This window comes from Coturnix japonica, chromosome 6 (genome assembly GCF_001577835.2).
Source record: "Coturnix japonica isolate 7356 chromosome 6, Coturnix japonica 2.1, whole genome shotgun sequence".
In the NCBI taxonomy this organism is placed as follows: Eukaryota; Metazoa; Chordata; class Aves; order Galliformes; family Phasianidae; genus Coturnix; species Coturnix japonica.
Genome location: NC_029521.1, coordinates 8,847,847 through 8,869,763, shown reverse-complemented (window position 1 = coordinate 8,869,763; position 21,917 = coordinate 8,847,847). Strand labels below are relative to the sequence as shown.

Genomic DNA, 21,917 nt, shown 5'->3' with positions numbered 1-21,917 from the left:
GCACTTCTCTCTCAGATACACAAGACCATCACCTTTACAGCACTTTCAGCGTGCACCTACAGCGTACTAGGATCAACAAGAGAGGAGAAAAACATTAATTAAACTTTTGGTATATTTATACACCCACATACTGGAGGCAGTGCTGGGGCAACACAGTCACTGATTTCCCTGCCTCCAGGCAGACCTCAATGACACCTCAAGGCAGAGCAGACCCCTTCCAGAGGATCGTGAGGGGTATGGCTTAGTGGGCACGGTGGTGATGGGTTGATCTTTGGACATGATGATCTTAGTAGCCTTTTCCAAACTTAATTATTCAATGATTCTATGATTAAGAGCAGGTGTAAGTGTACTTAGCTGGACAGCACTCACCAAGCCTCCCTTTCTCCCTCTTCATGAACCACAATGCTGACATTGTGCCTGAGACCCCCAAACAAGAGCCAGCTCATTGCAACAAACTCAATGAAAAAAGTTACAAGACTTTAATTTCCATATTGTCTACATTTCACTCCTTCGCACTAATCTGCTAATCCTACATAATACTGACTTCCCGAGAATGGAGATTATGCTAATCAGGATTTACACATGATCCTATATTTACTTCTGCACTGACAAAAGGAACATGTCACCAGTGAGCTACTACTGCATTTTCTCTGGATTATGAGTCAAGCATCAGCACTGTCCAAATCTATGGCCACTGAAACGCTCCTCTAGCAAGCAAACTGATGTATTAAAGATCATCATCCCACTGCAGGTAAAAGGGTAACCACAATAACCTCCTGGGAGTTTCTAGAAGACAAAAACCTTCATTCCTCCACTTAGTAATACTTCTGTCATGCTCACACCCGCGGTTCAAAGCTCTTCCATTTTTCCAGAATCAAACACAGGACTCAGAGCTGAAAAATGATATTCATGTCTTCAAGAAGAAACAAAAGAGTAGGTTCCAGAAGTAAGAAATACGTGGATTGGAACCAAATCCCACACAACCCACAGAAGTGAAATATCATAAGGATACCAGAAAACAGTAGAAAAGCGCGTCTAAAATGTGAAACAAGAAGAATCTTATTTTATTTTACGTTTATTACCAACTTTATGCAACCAGTTGTACTACATGATTTTCAGAATATCTTTCATATTTAATGGGAGGCCTCCACTTTTATTTTAAAACAGGGCTTCTAATTGAGTCACTGCATAGGATGTAGCGAAAGATTTAGATTCAGTGCCTTAAAATCCATAGAAGACCTTTGGCAAGTTTGTGTTATTCCTTGAGTTTACACACATCAACACAACGGGGGGCACAAATGTTGCATCCTCCCTGCCCAGCAGACACATTAACTGATCCATGTGGCAGCTGCCTGCAGGAAAGGCAGGAGCATGCGTGTCCTGGGCCCTAGGGACTGCAGCACAAGCTCTCACTCACCAGGCTCTTTGCAAGCAGCATTTCAAGTTCATGTGATCAGATTCCACACCACCCACAGGTTCAACAGAAAGAAAAATAAACAAACAAACCTTGTAGATGTAAATATATATATATATTATTATAATTATTAATTGTGCAGGCCTAATCTACTGCATCTGAGGTACAAACTGTGTGAATATTTAACTTCCCAAAGAAGGCTAAAAAGAAAATCCAAAGCAATACAGATTTAAATTTCTAAAGCAAGGATCCGTGCAAGTGGTTTACCTCGTGTTGCTACTGATTTGCATTCCAGTTGTGCAGAGCAGGCTTTAGAGCAGAAGTGCAGTAGATCTCTGCATCATACTCACGTGGCCATCCTGGGGCAAGTCCATGTCACCTCCCTCCAGCTATAGAGGGACATATTTCACCCACGGGCGCGCTTTTGCAGATTAGCACAATCCACTCCCCCAAATGGACTCAGAAGTACACAACGAATACAAGATCTCAGAGTGCCCAGGGGAGAAACAACCAATGCAGAAGAGCTATTTCTAGGCTCCACACAGCCCCAGGCCAGGACAGCTTTTTGCTGTACCTAGTCCCACTGAATTTAGTTTGTTCATCATTAGGAAAACAGCCAGATCCAAATAACTTTGCCCCCCCTGCATAGCAAGCTTTGGTTTCTGTGACTCAGTGGATTCACAAATACAGACAAAAAGTAACTACTAAGCTGCTTGACAGAAGGAGGAAAATAGTATGTGTGAGTTCACAACGTGTTACCCTCAGTTACCCCATAAAGGGAGCTCTGTGTGGTGATGAACTCCATCTGAAAATAAGAATTATTTCCAGCTCCTATTCTTTACCCATCCTGCAGGCCCAGCACAGACAGAGAGCTGCTGACATGTTTCTTCTATAAAAAAGCTACAAATCTGAAAAGGTCAATATCTTCACTTCTTGTGTTTGCCATTGCTAAATTTAAAACCATTGGCCTTATTACAGATTATTATAGAAATTCAGCTGCCCATCCCCCTGCACAACAGTTACTTTTGACCCCTCTAAAGTTTAAAGCATATTTCTTGGCCCCACTTTCTGCTGCTAGCCTGAGTAAAAGCAAATGCTTGAGAAGAGAGGATCTCAGGAGATCCTGCAATACTTGAGAACAGAATAGCAAGCTCCAAACCTGCTGCTTCTCTGCATCGTATTATTGTTTCAATTTACTCTGAAATTTGGTGAGATAAGAGCATGGGTTATTTTCCTGGTGTTTGCAGGCCTTTGGACATTCTACTGATAAATTAAACTGTGCTTTATCAGGTAGATTTGGCTCCAGTTAGGGCCTGTGTGCAAGCCATTTTTATAATAACTGCAGTGCTGCTGAGTACTGTTATACATAGGTTTAAAGAAATTTCTGACTTGCCTGCATGTTCTTCCAACAACTCAGAGGAGGCACAAGACAGAGAAGCAAAGACTCACAGCACCACGGATTTATTTACAACAAACTGCAGACAGGTAGAGCAGCAGGAAACAGAGAGTGAAAAGCAAAGATAAAGTCCCTTCCACAAAATGGAAACTATCCTCCCTCAAACAGGAATGCAGATCACTGAGGGAAAACAAACATCAGAAATTCAAGCGATTCTTTTTAACTCTCTACAAAGCTGTTTTGATGGCCCAAACATGAACCATTTCAATACCCTTTGGGTAGCTCTAACATACACGTGGCAGACCCTGTAGCTGCTTCTGCATCCTCCCTTTCTCCAAGATTCAAATAAAAGTAGTCACAATCAAAATCCATCCAGTGCTGTTAATGTTTATATGCACTGACGTGCACTAAGATATTTTGGCGCAAACTGATATTCTTTGGAATCACACTTTTTTTTCATTGCATCATTAAACACACTCCAGTACTTCAGGGAAATACTACATTACAATACACTGGTAACCAATATAGCTGGGTGCTGGAGGAAGCATCACTGACCAATGCCCTTTCTTTTTTATTTACTTTCAGATTTATTGTGAAGCCTGGGATTAAATAAACATGTCCACTAGATATGTGCAACACTAGATCTCAACATCCCTTGAGACAGGCCAAGTCAAAACTAAATACCACACCAAATCTAAGAAGTTTGAGATAGATTTGCTTGTTCTACTGTAGTTTAGTTAAGCCATTGTAAAAGTACACTGTTGCGTTTTTGGTTGGTTGGTTGGATTGGGTTTTTTTCTTTGTCTGACTCTCCCATACATGTTATAGGTGCACTTCAGGAAGTGGAGAATTGAGAACATTGCAATGTTTCAAGACGTAATGGCAGGGAGCAGAAACACCAGACCCAAGAAGTGCCCAAAGGACAAAAATCTGCAATCCTGGCAATAACCAATTGCTCCCTAGAAAACAGGTACCTGTATACTGGTGTCTGGCAAAGCTATCTTCAATCACCATTCAACAAATCTCTAGTGCACACATTTGGTAGTGTTGCAATGAACTGACTTCTCATTTTTACTTCTGTCCAACATTATGCAATCTTTTTGCAACAGCGGTAATGAGAGCAGCTCCCTTTCCACTCCCATCTTCAGAGAGCATGAAAGTCACATCACACCGGGGTGCCAGTTCCCTCACCGTTTCCTGCAGGACCCTAGAAAAACTGAAAGAAAAAGGAGAGAAGAATATTCTAGGAGTGAATTTCTGACCTGAGACCTTTGCATTTATCTACAGGTGATGAACCATAACCTTAACCAACATCTTCCAGTCATTCTCCAGAGCATTCCTTTCCATTTGTTTTTCCTCCTATACAAAACAGAGACAAGTTCCTATAATCTATCAGATTCTACTTTAATTTTGTTAAGCAACATATTAGACAGGCCTCTTGCCTTTAGACACTATGGAAAAAGCACTTCTCATGCAATGGCTTGAGTTGGAAGGGACCTTAAAGCCCATCCAGCCACAACCCCTGCCACGGGCTGGCTGCCCCCCGCAGCTCAGGCTGCCCAGGGCCACATCCATGGCACTGGGAAGCTCCAGGGATGGGGCACCCACAGCTCTGGGCAGCAGTGCTACCACTTTTCTTTCCAGTTTTCAGTTCTTTGCCTTGGGGAAGGAAATGCCAGAATACACGGAAGCACATTAGATCCTTATCCTCCCTCATGTTTCACTACATCAGATGAAGGCCGGTAGACCTCTCTGTGTGTTCACCATGGAAATGAGCAAACAGCAAAGGGATGGACGTTAAGGTACTCACTGTGGATGAAGCTTGTACAAAGTCCCATCTACTCCAACAGTAATTTGTAAGTGCTCCACACCTCGGTTTTCTCTTTTCTTCTCTACAATGGCAGCCAGTCCTGCCCCACAGAGCTGGGCAGCTCTCCTGGAAACAGCCCCACACACCTCTTTCACAATGATGCTGTCTTCACACGTGCTGTCGAGGCCAAGCTGCTGCAGAATCCGTCGGACTTGGAGGAGGGCGAGCCGGTCACTGCGTAAAGGGAAACACAGGCAGCGTCACAGTATTATGGGAAGCTTTGGCAGGTACAAACCTTCTAACGCCTTTCAGATGAGACTCTGTCATTATTCAAAGGAAATGGGACCACTGCTTCCAGCTCTCACATCCTCTAATTGTTTTAAAGCAAATCTCAGTCCAGATCCCAAACTTGCTCGTGGCCCATTCTTTGTTATTCACCTAGCTCCCAGTGCCATGAGGAAGCTGTGTCAGATCGGTCACTTGACCATGTTGTTTTTTGATCTAAAGGCTGAGACAACATCTTCCAAGTTTTTTCAGTAGTCAGAGGGTTTCAAACAGCCCTGAGGATTGTTGTAGTCATGCACAGATAAGTAGGTAAGCACATGTTCATGGGGCATTTATATAACACTGCCTTTTAGTTAATTATGTTTAAGTATTACTTGAAGTTCTACAAAAAAAGATTCCAAGTGCAGTTGTATTCAGTGGCTAAGACACTGAAGACAACATAGCTGGATGGAAATGATGATTCACCAGTTAAGGCTGAGGGTTTGGAGACAAAGGAGGGAACTATAATTGATTTATTGAAGGAAAGGGCTCCACTACTTTCTACAGGTCCTAAAAGACCTTGAGGAATCATAGCAAGTAAATTAATTAACTTTACCTCTCAATCTGAGATAGGAATTTAGTTTCAAATATGCCTCTTTTCCTGAGTGATTCTGAAATCTGTCCTCTGAACAGCAATCCTTGTTTGGTCAAGTCAATCAAAATTTGCCTCACTATTTCACCCAGATACATTCCACTGGTCATTTTTTCATATCTGTCAAAATACCAAAGAAGAAAAGTGTTTTTAAAGGCATTGCAGGTTATTTAACAGGAGTGCACATGTACATCTGATCAGTGCGATAAACTCTGAAAAGCAGTAAAGCCTTCAAAACAATTGCCATTTTTTCAACTACCAAATGCATCAGTACTGAAGTTTCCTTTCAAATAACTTTCATTATTGTCATCTGACAAAGCAGTCAGCATCTTGGAGACTCATTCAATCTGGTTCTTAGCATCAGAATCACCACATTTACCTCTGTTTCCCTGCATTTAGTGAGCCCTCGTCTACTTCTTTATCGTATTTTGTTCTGATGTTGTCAATGCAGCCATTGTCACCAAATCCTCCCCATTCTGTGTTAATGCACATTTTTCCTTCATTCCCTTCAACTATTTCTATGTTCTTCATGTCCTCCATGTAGCACACATTGCTGCCTGTTCCTAGAAGAAAAGAAGTATCAAGGATTTAGTCAGAAGAGTGAAGTAATACCGTAAATGCAAGAAAGGTGATTGCAGTGATCATCTTTTAAACTCTCTTCTCTAGATCCTGTATTTTGAAGATCTCCCCAGGTCTTAGACAAGCAGGCATCAGTAGAAATGCTTCCCTAAGTGTATGTGCTGTACAGTATTACAACAGAAACGTTACTGAGTGAAGTGGGCCCAGCACAGAATATTCCCAGCGCAGAGGAACATGGATTCCCTGTTATAGGTCAGAAATGGCTTTGGCAGCCATTGGCAAGCACTGATCAGTCTTTGCTGCCAGTTTGGTTGTAATGCACCACAAACCCTTTGCTAAAACAAAGACCCATGCTATGTCTACTGTTCTCATACTCTTTTACTATGCACCCACTTACTTACTGGGCTTCATCACATCCTGAACCTGTTGAACTGCTGATTGTATCTGCTGTCAGTGCTACTGTCTGCTCTGTTGATTACCAGGCAAATCTACCAAGAACCTCAAGTGAATAGCAATACCATATATCAAACTCAAATTAAGGACATTGTTTTACAAATTCTAAACGAGAGTGTGAAGTCAAGCAGCTGCTTACAGGGTGGTGGTTTCAACATCACTGTACCTGCAATCAGGCCGATCTCACAGTTTGGATCCTCGTATCCACAAGTCATCATGGTCCCAACAGTGTCATTCACCACCGCTACGATATCCAAGTCAAACTCCTAGAACACAAGTCACAGTCACCAGTGGAGTTCTGGAGAAAGAGGCAGCACACATCAAATACATCAGGAAGCTCAGAAAAGAATCTCACATTTCTTCTCCTGATGGCCTCCCTCAGCATATCAACAACATCTTCCCCTTCACAGTCAGTTGCCTTGAATCCTTTTGTCCATCCTACAAGTGTTCCCTGAAACAGAAGAGGAAGAAAACCATAAAATGAAAATAGAAAGAAGACCATATACCCTTTTTTCTTGAATCCTAAACTACCTTTTTTTTTTTTTTTTTTTTTAAACTTCTTTTTTTTTTAAACTTTTTCACACATAGTTATTTCCCTGGCCAGGCTTCTGCACAGGCTTCTGCTAGTGCCCAGTGCAGAATGCACGTCCACATATCTTTATGACTCAGCTACTATCTGTAGTAATTGACTAAAATTGACTTCTGGTTTACACAGGCATTTATCAACTCAGTGCCTTCTAGCACTCTTTTTTCCTTTGGAAAACATTCCCATCTCACCTCCTTCTGTGCATAAATTCATTGCATCTTTCGTGGGTGAAAGGCTACCAGAAAAACAAACATTAACAAACATCAACTGTTAATTTCAGGCTCATTCACTGAATAACAGCCACTACGATCATCAGCAAATTCAGTTCTGCTCACTAAAAGCCTTGTCAAATCCTACCTGGAGGAAAACATTCAGAAGAAGAGTCTTTGCTGGCAGTCTCCCAACCAACAAGCCATCCTCCCCCAAAATGACATCAGCTGCCATTTGACTATTTTTCTTACAGTCCTTACCTTGTCAATGCTGGCTTGCCTGCATGGGAAGGAGAAGGTGAAACCCAGAGGTAAGCGGGCACCTTTAATCCCCATATACTCCAAGAAGTCTGCTATGCACTGGACTATATGGTCAAAGAGCTGGAAGAGCAGAAAAAGCACATCTCATATTTGCTCGCATGCACTGAGGCTCAGTTTGATCGATTAAGTGTTCTTTAGAAGTTACCTCTTCCCCTGTCCCTTGCATGATCTCCAGAGGAATGGCAAATATTTTGTTATACATTCTTACTGATCTCCTTCTTCCACTTCTAATTTTGACGAGCAAAACCCTGAAATTTGTCCCACCAAGATCAAGGGCAAGGTATTTTCCCTTCTCTGTAAAAGAAGAAAGACACTTCATTTTGGTGCTTCTTTTAGCATGTTTTCCAGCCTGAATGCCATACTCTGCCAGACATCTGAAAGAAACTTCACCTGGGCCAATGACAGCACACTACTCCCTATGCCACTTATCCCATCTGTATGCTAAGTCAAGGGCTAATGGACCAGCCAGGTAATAAGGCAGGAAACAATGGTTTGCCAACAGAAACCATGACATTTGCCAAACAAGCAGTTTTCCTGCACCATCTCCAAGTGACCAGGAAATAACTTCACCTGTTCCATCTGGTGTCCCACAGACATACGTAGGCAACATCTTCACTGTAGCCCTGTCTTGTGTTTCTCTTTTTAGCCCATACTCCAGCTCGGTCCTCATTTTGTTCATTACATCTCTGAGGGTCTCCAGGGATAGCAGGAAAGGTGCAAGAACAGCATCGATTTGCTTGCGCTGAGCGGCCAACCTGTATGCCACCGCTGTCACCATGGCAGCCCCCTTTGCACTGCCACTCTGAGAGAGGAGGAACCGAACATCACAATTTGGGACCAGCCTTCTCACTACCTTGTGCAGGCGCTTGGGGTATCTACAGGAATAAAGAACATTTTGCACATGGTTTGTTTTGCACGTGCTACAAATGCATGGATACATCCAACACTGCAAGCACTGAAGCGCTGCCAGAGGGTCACAGAGTCAGAAGCCAGGAGACAGGCACAGTGCTTCTGATTTCTGGCTGTTCCACAGAAGCTGTGTGTTTACAGGAATGTGAAGATACCTCTACACAAGTGTGAGTGCCAAGGGGGAAAAGCCAGGCAAGAACAGAGAGCCCACCATCAGAAAGCAGATAATAAGCCTTCAGAGTGGGAAAAATATAAGCATAGGGAAAACAAAAAGAAGGAAACAATGAACAGTGAGTGTCCTGGATGCTTAGGAATCACTTGGAAAATCAATTGCTCTTACTCAATATGCCATGTCACGTTGTTCCCTCCCTCAGTCCCACCTCAATCTTTAAAGCTCCTGAAGCATCTTTGTGATAACGAGGCCAATATGACCCTCTACATTCCACCACATCTCATCCCATCCCTGCAGCAAAACAAGCACTTCTCCAAAAGCTACATGTGTATGCAGGTGGAGACTCTGCAACATCAACAAGTGTCCAGCAATTATCAGACCCTCTTTAGTTGCTTACTGGGGGTGGGTTTTATAGAGTCCTCCATCGATCCCAACAGTGGTTCGCAGCCGTAGCAGTTTTTTATTCTCTCTCAGTCGGGTCAGTATGGCTGCTAGGGCTGCAGCACAGAGATTGGCTGAGCGGAAGGACACGATGGTGCAGACATGCTGAACGGCAATGCAGTCGTCTTCAGAGGGAAACAGGTTCAGCTCTGTAAGGATCTCTTTTGTATTGCTCAGACCTTCCTTATATCTAACCCAAAACAAAGGAAAGGATTACCTAATGCAAAGATATTAAGGCAGCATTTAAATCAGCATCTGCATGTTAGCTTAAACAAATGAGAGAAGACCAAGGCAGAACCTATTTGAGCAGGGTCATAATTGGTTCCATAGATCAGTAGTGCCTTTTCCACACTATCCTCAGAAGTATCTGGGAGAAGGACCAGACTTTTAAGAGGCTACTCCCTGGAGGTCAGTTTTATGCAAAACATACAGATGGGCTGGCCAGGTACAGAACAGGATAAATGTTGAGTTCATAGAAGAAGAGCACAGCAGCTTCACATAGTACTAGAGAAACTGTTCCTGAGGTAACAGTGTAGAAGCTTCAGCTTCCCATGCAGGCATCCATCAGGTGACCCAGAGCATGCCTTGACCATCCACAGCCCCAATATTTAGACATCTCAGAAGCTGAAAACTGCAAAAATAGCCCCAGGTCTCCAAATGAGTTATTTAAAGAACCTGTATTCTGTGATAACACATTTGCCACTGTGATATTTTGTTAAAACTCGATCCTCCATCACTTCTACTTACAGAAGGATCCATTTTTCTCCTATGCAAAAGTAAAATCAAGTTGAACAGTTCACAGTCAGCTCCCAACACTCCCTGATTATAATGATATGTCAATTATCATTGCTGTGCTTGTGAGAATTTAACTGCCCCTCTGTTGAAGGGTGTATCTCAGGCTCTTACTTTTCCATTGCAGACACGTGTTTCATTTCAATCTTGCCCTTAGTAAGCAGAGCTGCTGACACTTTTCCATTGAAGAGCAGACCTTCCTTTGTCATTTTGAGAAGTATGAGTCTTACAAGTTCCCCCAGATACAGGCTACTGATCATCTTCTCAAACCTGGAATAGAGAGCAAGAAAGATTACAAGGCATCCACCAGCTCCCCAAAGCCACTGCAACTTCAAGAATGTTCTTAGGCAGGTTGGTGACATTTAAGCATTTACAAAGAGCACCAGAAGCTAAGCTGTGGTCCTAGAACCCAAATCCAGCTCGAGATAAATAAGTAGTTAAAAAGACTATTCAAAAACCAGAGCAACAACCTATTTTTAATGACATGTAAGTGACTGTGGGAGCAAACTTTTGGCATGGGAGACAGGGAGGTGTACCCACCTTCCCAGAAACCCACCCTTCCCTCAAAAGAAAGACCTGAGTGGGACAGTACCAAGGCCAAGTTTGTTCAGGTTCACTTAGCTGGATTCTTGTTCCAAACAGACTCCTGGGAAATGCCAGATACACGCTCAGAGAACTCAGATGACCAAATCAAATCACCCAGCGAGTCACTTACAATTGTTTTCCAGGATTGAGAGATCCCAGATCGAGTTCCCGATCAAACTCTGTGCGGAGGTCATCCAAAGCACCATCATCTCCAAAGGCCCCCCACTCTGTGTTAATGCACATTCTCCCTTCGTCACCTTCCACCAAATCAATGTGCCTCATCTCCTCCATGTAGCACGCATTGGTTCCAGTCCCTGTTTGTATTAGAGCCAGTGTGGTTAAATTAGCCATTTGCCTCAGGCTTCCTTTTCTTTTTAAGCCCACGTTTGCAAACAAGTCAATATATTGCCTTTGAAATAATATAAACTCATAATCCAGTGGTAAAAATGCTAATATCTAGCCACTTGTTAAGTAATCATTTATCAATGAGTGAAAGTATGAGAAATTCATCTAGGGTTTGACTTGCTTAAAACCATTTTTTCCCCTATCTCAAATGTATTTCCATGTGCCTTTAAAAGTCACCATTGTGTGTGAAGTGGAAGGGTCATGGAAAGCCTGGCTGATCCTAACTACCAGACATGAGATGAATTCAGCTTTCTCTGGACAGACAGACAGTAATTTTCTATGCAGTCAGCAGAAAAGCTTAGTATGCTGGTCACAACTGAACCCAGACAAAATGGGGACTGTGGTATTTGATGGCAATGTGATCAGCATAAAAACAGCTGCTTTATAAAAGGCAGCCATGCTTGAAAATCAACCATTGTTTTTTTTTTCTGCTTCCTTCCTGCTCCTTCTGGTACTGGGACACTCCCTCCTACTCAAGATTCATTAGGATTAATCAAACAAGGGAAAAGACGATGCATAGTGAGCAGAAAAGTTACCAATTATGAGTCCAACTTCACAGCGCGGGTCATCGTATCCACAGGTCATCATGGTTCCTACAGTGTCATTGACCATCGCCAAAACATCGACGTCTATGTCCTAACAGCATGAAGATGAGAGATTGGCAGAAAAAAAAGCTTACAAAGCCTTTGTACTTGATTAGTTTAGGAAAACTCTTCCATTTAAAGGTACACCAGTTCCTTTTACAACATTATCCCTACAACACAGAAAATATCTCAGAATTCTCAAATGATGAGCCAGGTAGGATCTTTGGTTGCATGACTTATTTTTATTTGACTCATCCCTTTTTTTAACAGAAGAGCGTGTTCAAGGAATGTTTGGACATTGTGTTGAGGGACATGGTTTAGTGAGAACTATTGGTGATGGGTGGATGGTGGGACTGGGTGATCCTGTAGGTCTTTTCCAACCTTGGTGACTCTGTGACTGTATGAAGTCTGATGCAGAGAAAGAAGTGAACCAAAATAAAGGCTATATTTTTACCATGTGAGAAAACAGAAGAGTTTCCCCTTTAGATGCTAAGATATGATTTTTCTTAGATTATGTTACCAATAGCATGGCGTATGACAAACAAGACTTCCCAAAAATATTGTCATGCTATTTAAAGGATTACACTAGTTGAAAGGCAGATTTAATCAAGTTTTACTGCTGACTTCAAAAACTACCATCAATCACTCCATCCCTCTGGGACCCACGGCCAGAACTATTCAATGTACAGCCATGTTGGTTGCTTGTTACTGGCTGCCCTCGGAGAATGTCCAACAGTTCTCTAAACAACCCACACACCAAGAGCAGAGCAGCCGCTCAGATTCAGTTACAGAACTTGCCTTATGTTTCTGGAGGGCCTTGTGCAGAGAGCTCACTACGTCTGTGCCCTGCACTCCTCGGGCCTTGAAGTGTTTTGTCCAGGAAAGAAGGACTCCCTGCAAAGTAGAATTTCAGTGACCCAAAAGCTGTAGTCTTGGCATGCAAACCTGTGGTAAGGCCACTATCTCTCTCCACACATAAATATTTAGGCAAAAATAAGTCATAGCAAAAGATATCACACTTGCCTGAGTGCATGTCAGCACCCACTGAACTAAACCAGCATAGAAACCCAGTCCTCTAAATGCACCTTCCTGTGCTTTATTTAAAGCATGCATGGCTTTATCAGCGTTCGTAACACACTAACAGCATAAAGCACAGAGCATTTGCAGGACTGGAACCCAAAGAACAGATCCCTAGGAAGAGAAGAAAAATTACAATAAGAGGCTACAAAATAATCATAACCTGTTCTTCCATGTGACCTTTCAAGCAGCCCTGCTACAAGTCTTTCCTAACTACTATCAACTGTAAAAAATACTGAATGAAAAGGGATCAAAAAAGAAGGATGAACTCCAAAAATATGTGATTTAAAGTCCAGCAGACTTCATACAAGTACATGGTTACTATGAAATAAGACATTAATTAAGCTAAATAATAAAGATTCTGTTGCTCTGAGATGAGGAATAAATCCTTGAATTGTAGTCAGCTGCGATTAAATGGCAGTGCTCATCCATGCTTCTTCAGTGTGCTATGGAAAGGAAGTACCTCAAAAAGTCTGAGGTAACACTTCCATGCAATAGCTTCCATGGATGATGCAACAAGCTGGGCTTGCCAATACCTTTTTTGCACTTTACCTCTTCCAGTTTGGTCTGTTTGCATGGAAAAGAAAATGTAAAGCCAAGAGGTAACTTCTTATGCTTCAGGTTTCTGGATTCCATGAAGTCTGACAGACAGTCAGCAACATAACTGAACAGCTGCAGGAAAAAGGAGAGAACAGAGTCAGACTGTGACTAGCAGACCCTTCCCTGAGCATGGCACCACCACTAAAGACCTACCTCTGTTCCACTGCCCTGTATGACTTCCTTTGGTGTAGGGTAAAACTTGCTCTCCAGTTGGCTGCTCTGTTTCCCATCATTAAACACCTTCACTTCAAGGGCTCGAAACTGAGAACCACCCAGGTCAACAGCGAGGAAATCACCACTCTCTGCAACACAAGTGGGCAGCCATCAGTGGTGATCAGAGCAGCAAGCATCCCCCTGCCTCACCACGTTCATGGGAACTCACCCCTTTGGGCTTGGAACCACCACCAGGAAGGCTGCAATCCCTGCAATGCCCTAATTAATATGTTCTTTTTATTTAGCAGCCTGGGTTTGCCCACTCTGCTCCTTTCACAGTAGCACATTTTCAAGCTGGAGAAGGATGAACTTTGCAGAAAGAGAGGCCCAAGGACATTTTGCGTTCACAGTAAAGCACTTATCTACCCACCCCATGTGAAAAAGCCCTTCCTTGAAGGAAAATGCACTGGCATGTCATAGCCCTGCATGATCTTTGTTCCATAGTCCAAGCACCTGACTAAATTTTATCAAACATGACCCTGAAAGGAAAGGAAGTGGGAAATTACACCTGTAATACCACAGCTACATACGATAGAGGTGACGAGACAAACCAGGTTACTCAGTAAACCATGACATTAGTCAGATCATTAACCCCCAGATCATTAAGAATGATGCTCCACACAGGTCATTCCAGGTAGTATCACTGTGGGCAGTGAAAAATCTGAAAGTTCACTGCTATTGTAAATGGCATCATCCAGCTAAGTTGGAGGTGTTTGAACCTGCTGGAAATTTTGTTTGCAAACACAATAACCAATAAGGAGTTCGGCAAAGGAACAAAAATAGAAAAAATCAATGTCATGCCTAAAATGGGCTTATCAGTAACATGTAGCCCAGCATGACACCAGTGTGTCCTTGGGACAGCGGAAAGGCTACACAGGCCAAGAGGCCACTGCCCAACGTTGGCCTTGAGGAACACAAAGTTGTGCAACAATGCTGACCTAACCTGTCATTTGCCAAGTCTCCTGACCTTAGGTGCTCCCTGCAACTTCCGGATAGGATCAGTAACATACGAGACTGTAGGACATGATGGCCACAGAGGTAACAAGGGCTAAGCTAATATTTATTCTTCTTTGGTGAAGGCTACAGTCAGAGGAAGGGCACTCAACCTGATACACTCTGTCCAGACATCCCTAGTTTCAGAGGACTGCCTTGAAACTTTGGACTACCATCCAATGATCCCTTTGTGCCATAAAAGCTATTATTTCTCATTTAACTGTGAGCAGATCAACTTCAGAAGGAATAAATTCATTCAGAAATGATGCACAGAGCAGCATTTCTCACATTTTTTGGCATCAGCAGGTGCTATGCACTGCATCCTCACCAACGCCTTACAAAAATTCTAAGACTCAGTTATACAAAGTAAAAAAATAACAGCCAAATTATGCTGCTCCAGGTAGAAAATTATCTGTCAGTCTGCACTGCTGGCACCAGCTGAGCCAGGAGCTTCAGAGCTATCTTGGGTATGCACACATCTCCAAGAAGGACTGGCTTTTAGATCGTGTTCCCAGGCAGTGACCAGGACCAGCAAAGCTCATATCCCCACACCCGCAGCACGCTGCACTGCAGGCTCTGGGCTGTAGAGGCTGCCCTTGCCACGTCAAGTTGCAGCTCCTGCTATGAGGCCTGCAATAGGTACAGCCACATTTGCAGACTACAGAGGCTGCTTCTTATGATCTATAGCCAAGCCTTCCTCTCCAACAAGCAGCACTTGGCCTAAATACATCTAGTGCGAGGAGAAAACCCTGACAGCCCCCACAAACCTGCTTGCTGAGCATGAGGTAAGGCAGTAAACTGGGGCTATCAGCTGCCCTGTGTTCTTGCTGCACTGTCCTTGCATGCAGGCAGTAACCCATCTTGTTCCCTAAACCAGCACTGCAGCGGGAGCAGCAGGAACTCACCTGAGCCATCAGGAAGTGAGCGCACAAATGACGGCAGCATTTTGACTGTCGCCGTGGGGTTGGTGTCTCTGCCCAGGCCCTTCACCATCTCAGCCTGGAAGCGAGCCATCACGTCCAGCAAGACATCGTCAGAGAGACGCATGTGGTACAGGTACCTGTCAACCTGGAAGCAGGGAAGAAGTCACCTGGAAGGCACACATGCTGCTCAGTGCTCAGCAGCTGGCTGTCAGGGCTGCTGCTTTAATGACATAAAGTAAGCTATCTTTTCTGATGGACTGATAGCATCTGTCCCATGTATGCCCACAGGACTCCCTACATTCCCACAGGCTGCTGTTACCCCATTTTTTCCTCCTGTTCATGTAATGAACTAGAACTGCAGGGATGGTGAGGATCTGACCCCTCTGAGTCAGGTCCAGAAAATGCCGTCAGTGCCCAAGCGTGTCAGCTACAGTCTGAAAACATCTATTCAGCTACTGCTTCACTCCACAGACAATTAACTCGGCTGGCACACCAGGCTGGAACTCAAAGCCTGTTTCTCGCCCCAGCTCTGCCCTCTGTTCTCTGTGATGTTAGGATTATGTTTAGAAAACAGTTCTTGGTACAATAAATATACTTCCTTAAGAGTGTGTTATTCACAACGTACGATCAAAATAAAGGCCACTTGAATTAGAGGAAAATAGAGGATCTAAGAAGTGATGTTGCTTAAACAAGGGCAGGTTGTGGATAAACTGGCCTACAGAAGTAAGTGACTGGCCACCCATGTTAATGAGGCACAAACCAATTACCTGGTTACATATTCACAGACCTGTTTTAAATGGATGGTCAGCAGTGGCCTATTTGAGAGTGTCAGCCCCCTGGAAATAATGCAGGCTTTACCTTACAGCAGGAGAAAGACAAACTACAAGATGCCATTGGCAAGAAGCAACAATTGCCATAAGACACAGCCATGCCTTGACAAGACCATTATTCAGATATTTCTCTGTAGCCCCAGTTTGGACAACCACTGGATTATCTCTAGGGCTTTCCTTTGGCCCCACCACTGTGTAGGATCTGCCATCCCAGCCCAGACACCAGCACTGCTTCCTTGGGCGTACCAAAAGAAGGAAATGCAATGACTGGAGACACGCAGCACCCATGCACTCTCACACAGGCCCATATAACCTACTGAGATAATTCTTTGAGGAAATAAAACTAAAGAGCAATAAAAATGCCCATGCTTGTATTTGCAGACGTCACATACAAGCTCTCTGCACCCCGTGGAAATTGCATTCTCTGCCCTGTTTACCTACAGCCATAGAAGGAGACAGTCCACTCCAAGGAGCCAGATAAGGCACAGCCTGCCTGCTCTCTAGCATGATTTACAACCAGAGCAAGGGCACACTGCCATATCAGTGGCTTAAAAATGCAGGAATGGCTGGGCCATGCAACACCTCCCTCCCAGCACAAGTATAGTCCTTGTTTTTAAATTTCTTAACATAGAAACAGCGCTGTTTTCATGGCAGAGAGGCTCTTGTTCTTGACACCAGAAGGCAAACAAGACCAGAGCAGGTAGGGAGAGAGGCCCTCCTCTCTAATTAGAGAGAAATCAGCTCTGCTCCATACTGCCTGCGCTGGGCTTCCTTCCTAAGAAACCTCTGCACGGTGATGCATCTTCTTGCTTTCAGGTGAGACTAGTTTGCACCTAGCAGAAAGATCTTGTTTTTCTAATAGCTTCACAGAATGTTTCTGCCCCCCTCTCCGCTGTCCCCACATCAGGAAAACCTTCCCTCAGCTACACAATGCGTGTTCCTTGTAAGAGCCCATTCTACCCCAGCAGTGCTCTACAAGGTCTCCCCATTTCTTTTTAAAAATATAGGGGAAAAAAAGCACTGTCCAGATGAGAGACCTTAGGTCTGGTTTTTGGGGGCACAAAGGCCCCCTTCTGATCACATGGGGACAAAAGGGCTGTGGCCATCAGAGACATCTGACTGCAGACACCAGCACTTCTATTGGCACACTGCTCTTCAAGGTGGAATTACTGAAGAAACCTCCTAAGAATGAACCTGCATGTGTAAGCACGGGCACAGCGAGGACACTCCAGTGCTGCTCACCCTGCCATGGAGGCAGTGCTACCCCCTGCCATGCGCCTGCACAGTGCTCCACCTCCAGCTGGCTGTAAAACAAGAGGACAGGGCTGGGTGGTGACCGCCACAAAGTGCTCTGTGTGGATGCCAGGAGCACCCCTGGGGACATGGCTAGAAACCAGAGTGCCTCTAACTCAAGCTTACAGGTCCCATATGGTCTTATGAAGGAGAGACAACAACTCACTGCAGCCCAGCCATGAAAGCAAATGGGAAAAGCAACCTCCAGGCAGCTCATTTCCAGTACTGACAGCTTCTGATCTGGTTCACTTTTAGCTTTTCCACTTCTAATCCCACCAACACTAGTTGGAACTGTGTGTTGAATCACAGTAGACCTGTCCCAAAGCCCCCAGGAGGTCTTCTTATCCTTGCTGTCATAAGAGTGAATCAGACACCTACTCAGATATAAAAATCCCATCCTCCACTTTACTCACAAAGCAATTTAACAAGAAGTCCCTTCCTGCCCTCTGGACAACACCACACAATGCCAGGTAAAGCCTAAATACCACTGTTCCTTACTGGAGATCATTTGTTCCATTGCTGAAAAGCAATTTATAATTGTGCAAGGAAAAGCTCTAACCAGACCTATTTTCACAGTCATCAGATGTATCCAAATGATTCTCATGCCATTTGCCTCCACAGCAGCAGTGGAAAAAGCCATAACCTAGCCTGCATTGCACACTGCAGACTCCACAGAGCATGAGTGACAGTTCTGAAAACAGGAATCTCAGTTACTGCTCTAACTTACCTTTTTTATTTGATCCTCTTTTAGCTTTGCAAAATGGAAAGCCAGCAAGTGGACGGCGAACATTTTGTCGAGGCAGATGGATTGTCAGTAGTGACAGCTGCCGTTGAGTAACTCCAAAGCGATGCGTCTTTATTCGCTAAGCTGGAGCTAGAGAAACTTCAGCTGAGGCATTTCCCCCAGGGCAAGACAGTGGAGTTCCTGGGAAATTGAGTCCAGAAATAAATCCATCCAGCGTGATCGGTTCAATGATTAAACTTCTGTCTCTTTGTATCTCCCCCAACATCACCCCAAAGTCCCTCCCTCTCAGCTACGCGCTCCATTGTGCCCAAGCAGGCACCTGGAGAGCTGCCAAGCTGAAGGGGAGAAAAATCGATTTTGTTACAGCCACGCTTGAGAATGGTAACCACTTTGCCATGAAGTTGTTACGCACCCAGCCTGCCCCGCTTACACCATTTCCTTCCCCCCTCCTTGCTGCAGGGAATATGGAAAGCTAAGAAAGGATGTTAGGTTCCTCGCCTCTGCTTGGCACTCCCACTTACACTCTTCTGCATGAATTAACTCCTCTCTAGACCCACACAGTGCACTCTTATCTCCAGCCCCTCTCCATTAAGCTCCAGCCACCTTAAGTAGGGAAGGCACACAGCCCCCCACCCCCAGCTGAAACACCTCTTTCACAATTCCCAGCCCAGAAAGGTTTTGCACAGATTACTCTCCCCTCAGCCCCCTCTGAAGGCAAAGTTTCAGGCTGATGCAGATCCACGGTGTTGCAAAACCTGGGGAGAGAACAGACTTACCTGGCAGCCAACAGAGCAGATATCAGGCTGCAGCACTCAGCACAAGTGCCTTTAACTGGCAGCACCCAGTGCTTGTGGCAAAACTGCTTCCTTACACTATCAGAGCTGAATGTGACACAGCCTTTAACTATTAGTCTTCACATTTATCTTTAATACACAAGTGTTTTGTCACCGTAGTGAATAATAGGCTCTAATGAAAGATCCAGAAAAAACTGAGATATTGACTCAGAGAAAGAAGAAAGAAAAGCATTGGCACAGGGGAATGGGAGGCTCACTCCAAACTACCCCTACAGCCTGTGTGCTTCCCCCACCAGGATCACTTACTGCACCAGCAGATAACCTACAGCCAAAATTCAGCAGGAAAAGATTGTCATGCAAAATTCCATTGATAGATCACAACAACAGCCTTGGGAAGGGATAAGGGGGAGCTGGAAAGGTGGGAGGTGCTGAGCAAAGGGAGGAATCAAAGAAAGGTACAGCTTCACCTGCTGTGGGGAACCTGCTGTAGCAGGGGTTGGACTCAGTGATCTCTAGAGGTCTCTTCTGATCTCTAGCTCTGTGATTCTGAATTGGGTGAAGACAGAAACAGTCACACAGATCCACAGCAGGACAGAAGTGGTCAGTGAGCAGAAAAAGATCTTAGGCCATACTGTGTCATGGCCTAAAAAAGGACCCAACAGTCTCACATGCTACTGTAAAGATATAGTATATGTATGTGTATGATTGAACTGAGCCATATGAACACAGGAGTACAACTGACAGACCCAGGAAGAGGACTCCAGCCAGTTCTGGCAGCTTCAAGAACACACAGATCAGGAGATAAGCTCTGCTGAACATCAGAGCAGCCAAGGTTACGTTTGCTCAGCCTCTGATCACAAGGAAAGACTTAAAGAGCTGAGGGAAGATAGAGAACAGCCCCACAGAGACAGACTACACAAAAGCTCTGCTAGGAAAGGTCAAGGTCTTTTTTATTCCTTTTGCTTGACTTGCACCAGGGATCAGCCCCAGATACCAGGAGATCCCAACAGCTCTGTTTATTTTCCACTATTCTAAAACAAGAAAAGCAAGAGTAAAGCAAAGAGGCTGAACAGTTCATAAATAGGACTTGGTCTAAAATTAGGCTTTTGATCTTCAAGAGAAAGGGAGAAAAGGAAGAAGAAAAAAACCATGCAACCAGCCAGAAAGCACGGTTCACTACTCCTGTATTCATCTTCTAATCACTGCTGGCTCATTAAGTCAGACACTGACTCCCAGAGGGACGGTCTCTCTCCTCACTGTTTACACACACCACCCCAGCCACAACCCCTCTGGCCAGCAAAACTGAAAGCAACACCTTTCAAGCTCCATCCCACTATGATCCACAGCTCGTTGTGACTGTAATACAGTAGATTTATTTCTCATTCTCTCTTTTCTTCTTATTTCTCTAACAGATGCCAGTGAATAAGGGTCTTAAAGAGCTAAATGTTATGGAGCAGGCAACAAGCACTGTCAAATACATGATGTGTCTGATCCGCTGCGTAAATCAATTGCTCATCTGTGGTGCATCCTTGCTTCAAGGAAGCTGTTGTGCACATTAAGACAAGATATTATCTCATTGCCATGCAGACAGCAGCTCACTGTTTTAAGGTCTAAACTCCCAACTACGTAATGGCCATTTTGTAAGTATTCTGGAGACAAATGGGAAATGATCCTGAACAGATTGGCTTCCCTTGCCTGCCACACAGAGGCTTGAGGCTTCCTTCTTCCCCCCTCACAGCAGAGGCAGCATCAGGCTGCAGAGTTAACGCAGAACACCTGAGGCAACCGACCAGAAAACACACCCCAAGGACAGACAGTATTTAGAAGAGATGGAGCCAGCACAGACAGGAAAAAGTTCAGTGGCTTAAGAGAAAGAAGGCTTTGTTTTTGTCTTTACCGAAGAGCAGTTAGCATCATTTGCCATTAGATGTGCAACAACACACAAACACAAATTAGCTGTGAAACTAATACATTTCCAAACACCTAAAACTTGAGTGACTTAAATCAATCTGGAAATCAGAGCACTTGAAGCCAAGTTCTGCAAATGTGATTCCCAAATCAAGTGAACAAAGTTGCTGCTGATGTTTAGAAAATCCTCGTTCCAGCACAGCTTCCCCCAAGAAGAGCCACTCCATCTCCCCCAGGGGCTTGAACTTGGAATGTTCATGGTGCACAGCACACCAGTCCAGATTTACCACGTGGGATCTATTTGGCAGCCACACTAATGGCAGCCAACGACAATCACATCATTAGCTCAGAAGAAAAGAAAACTTTCACAAAAAGTCAGCCTGGAAACGTCTGAATACACTTCAGAGCTCTCGTAACAGTTACTATGGAGTCACTATGGATACAAGCTACCAGTTAAGCCAAGCACTAATCTCACCAAAATACAAAAAAAGAATGTTTATAGGCATTTTGCTTCTGTATTGCAAGACTGGCTTACACCTCCAGACCCAGCCACTCTTCCCTTGCTTAAAACATATACACTAGCAGGCAGCTACACATACAATTAAAGGATACATACATCAAAGCAGTCTAGAAGCAGCCCACGGGGTGACATGAGTCTCCTGCAACCCACATCAAGGGGGACAGGGGAAAGAAGAGGGGAGTTATCCCCACACAAGTGTCGGGTGCTGTACAAGCGGTGTTACCTTTAGGCTGTCATGAATCTGGGAAGCAAAGCAGAATTACTCATCCCCAAGCCAGAAAATTCACAACATGTGCATGGCCACTATAGCTGCTTATTTTTGCCTTGGAGAAGGAAAGAAAGATGGGGTTTTGCAGAAGAACAGGAACATTTCCCACTACAATGGTTTGGCACTGAAATCAGCATGAAATCATGTGGACTAGCAAACATTTATGCACTGCTTGCATTTG

The 21,917-nt window shown here is 44.2% G+C and overlaps 1 protein-coding gene across 2 annotated transcripts; it reads right to left on the bottom strand.

The window, feature by feature from the left end:
• Window positions 1-1,036: 1,036 nt before the first annotated feature.
• Window positions 1,037-19,121, bottom strand: LOC107315745 (hexokinase HKDC1). Of its 2 annotated transcripts, XM_015866407.2 has the most exons (19): window positions 19,023-19,121; window positions 18,229-18,426; window positions 15,361-15,523; window positions 13,403-13,551; window positions 13,202-13,321; window positions 12,371-12,466; window positions 11,525-11,624; window positions 10,714-10,897; window positions 10,113-10,268; window positions 9,163-9,396; window positions 8,255-8,559; window positions 7,830-7,978; window positions 7,625-7,744; window positions 6,924-7,019; window positions 6,735-6,834; window positions 5,916-6,099; window positions 5,501-5,656; window positions 4,621-4,854; window positions 1,037-4,026 (listed from the first exon to the last, which is right to left on the bottom strand). In XM_015866407.2, exons 2-19 carry the CDS (start codon window positions 18,289-18,291, stop codon window positions 3,882-3,884), a joined length of 2,754 nt encoding a protein of 917 aa, XP_015721893.1. In that variant the 5' UTR covers window positions 18,292-18,426; window positions 19,023-19,121; the 3' UTR covers window positions 1,037-3,881. The 2 variants fall into 2 exon arrangements, with proteins under 2 accessions (XP_015721893.1, XP_015721892.1); XM_015866406.2 differs by lacking the exon at window positions 19,023-19,121 and having other exon boundaries at window positions 18,229-18,688.
• Window positions 19,122-21,917: the final 2,796 nt, after the last annotated feature.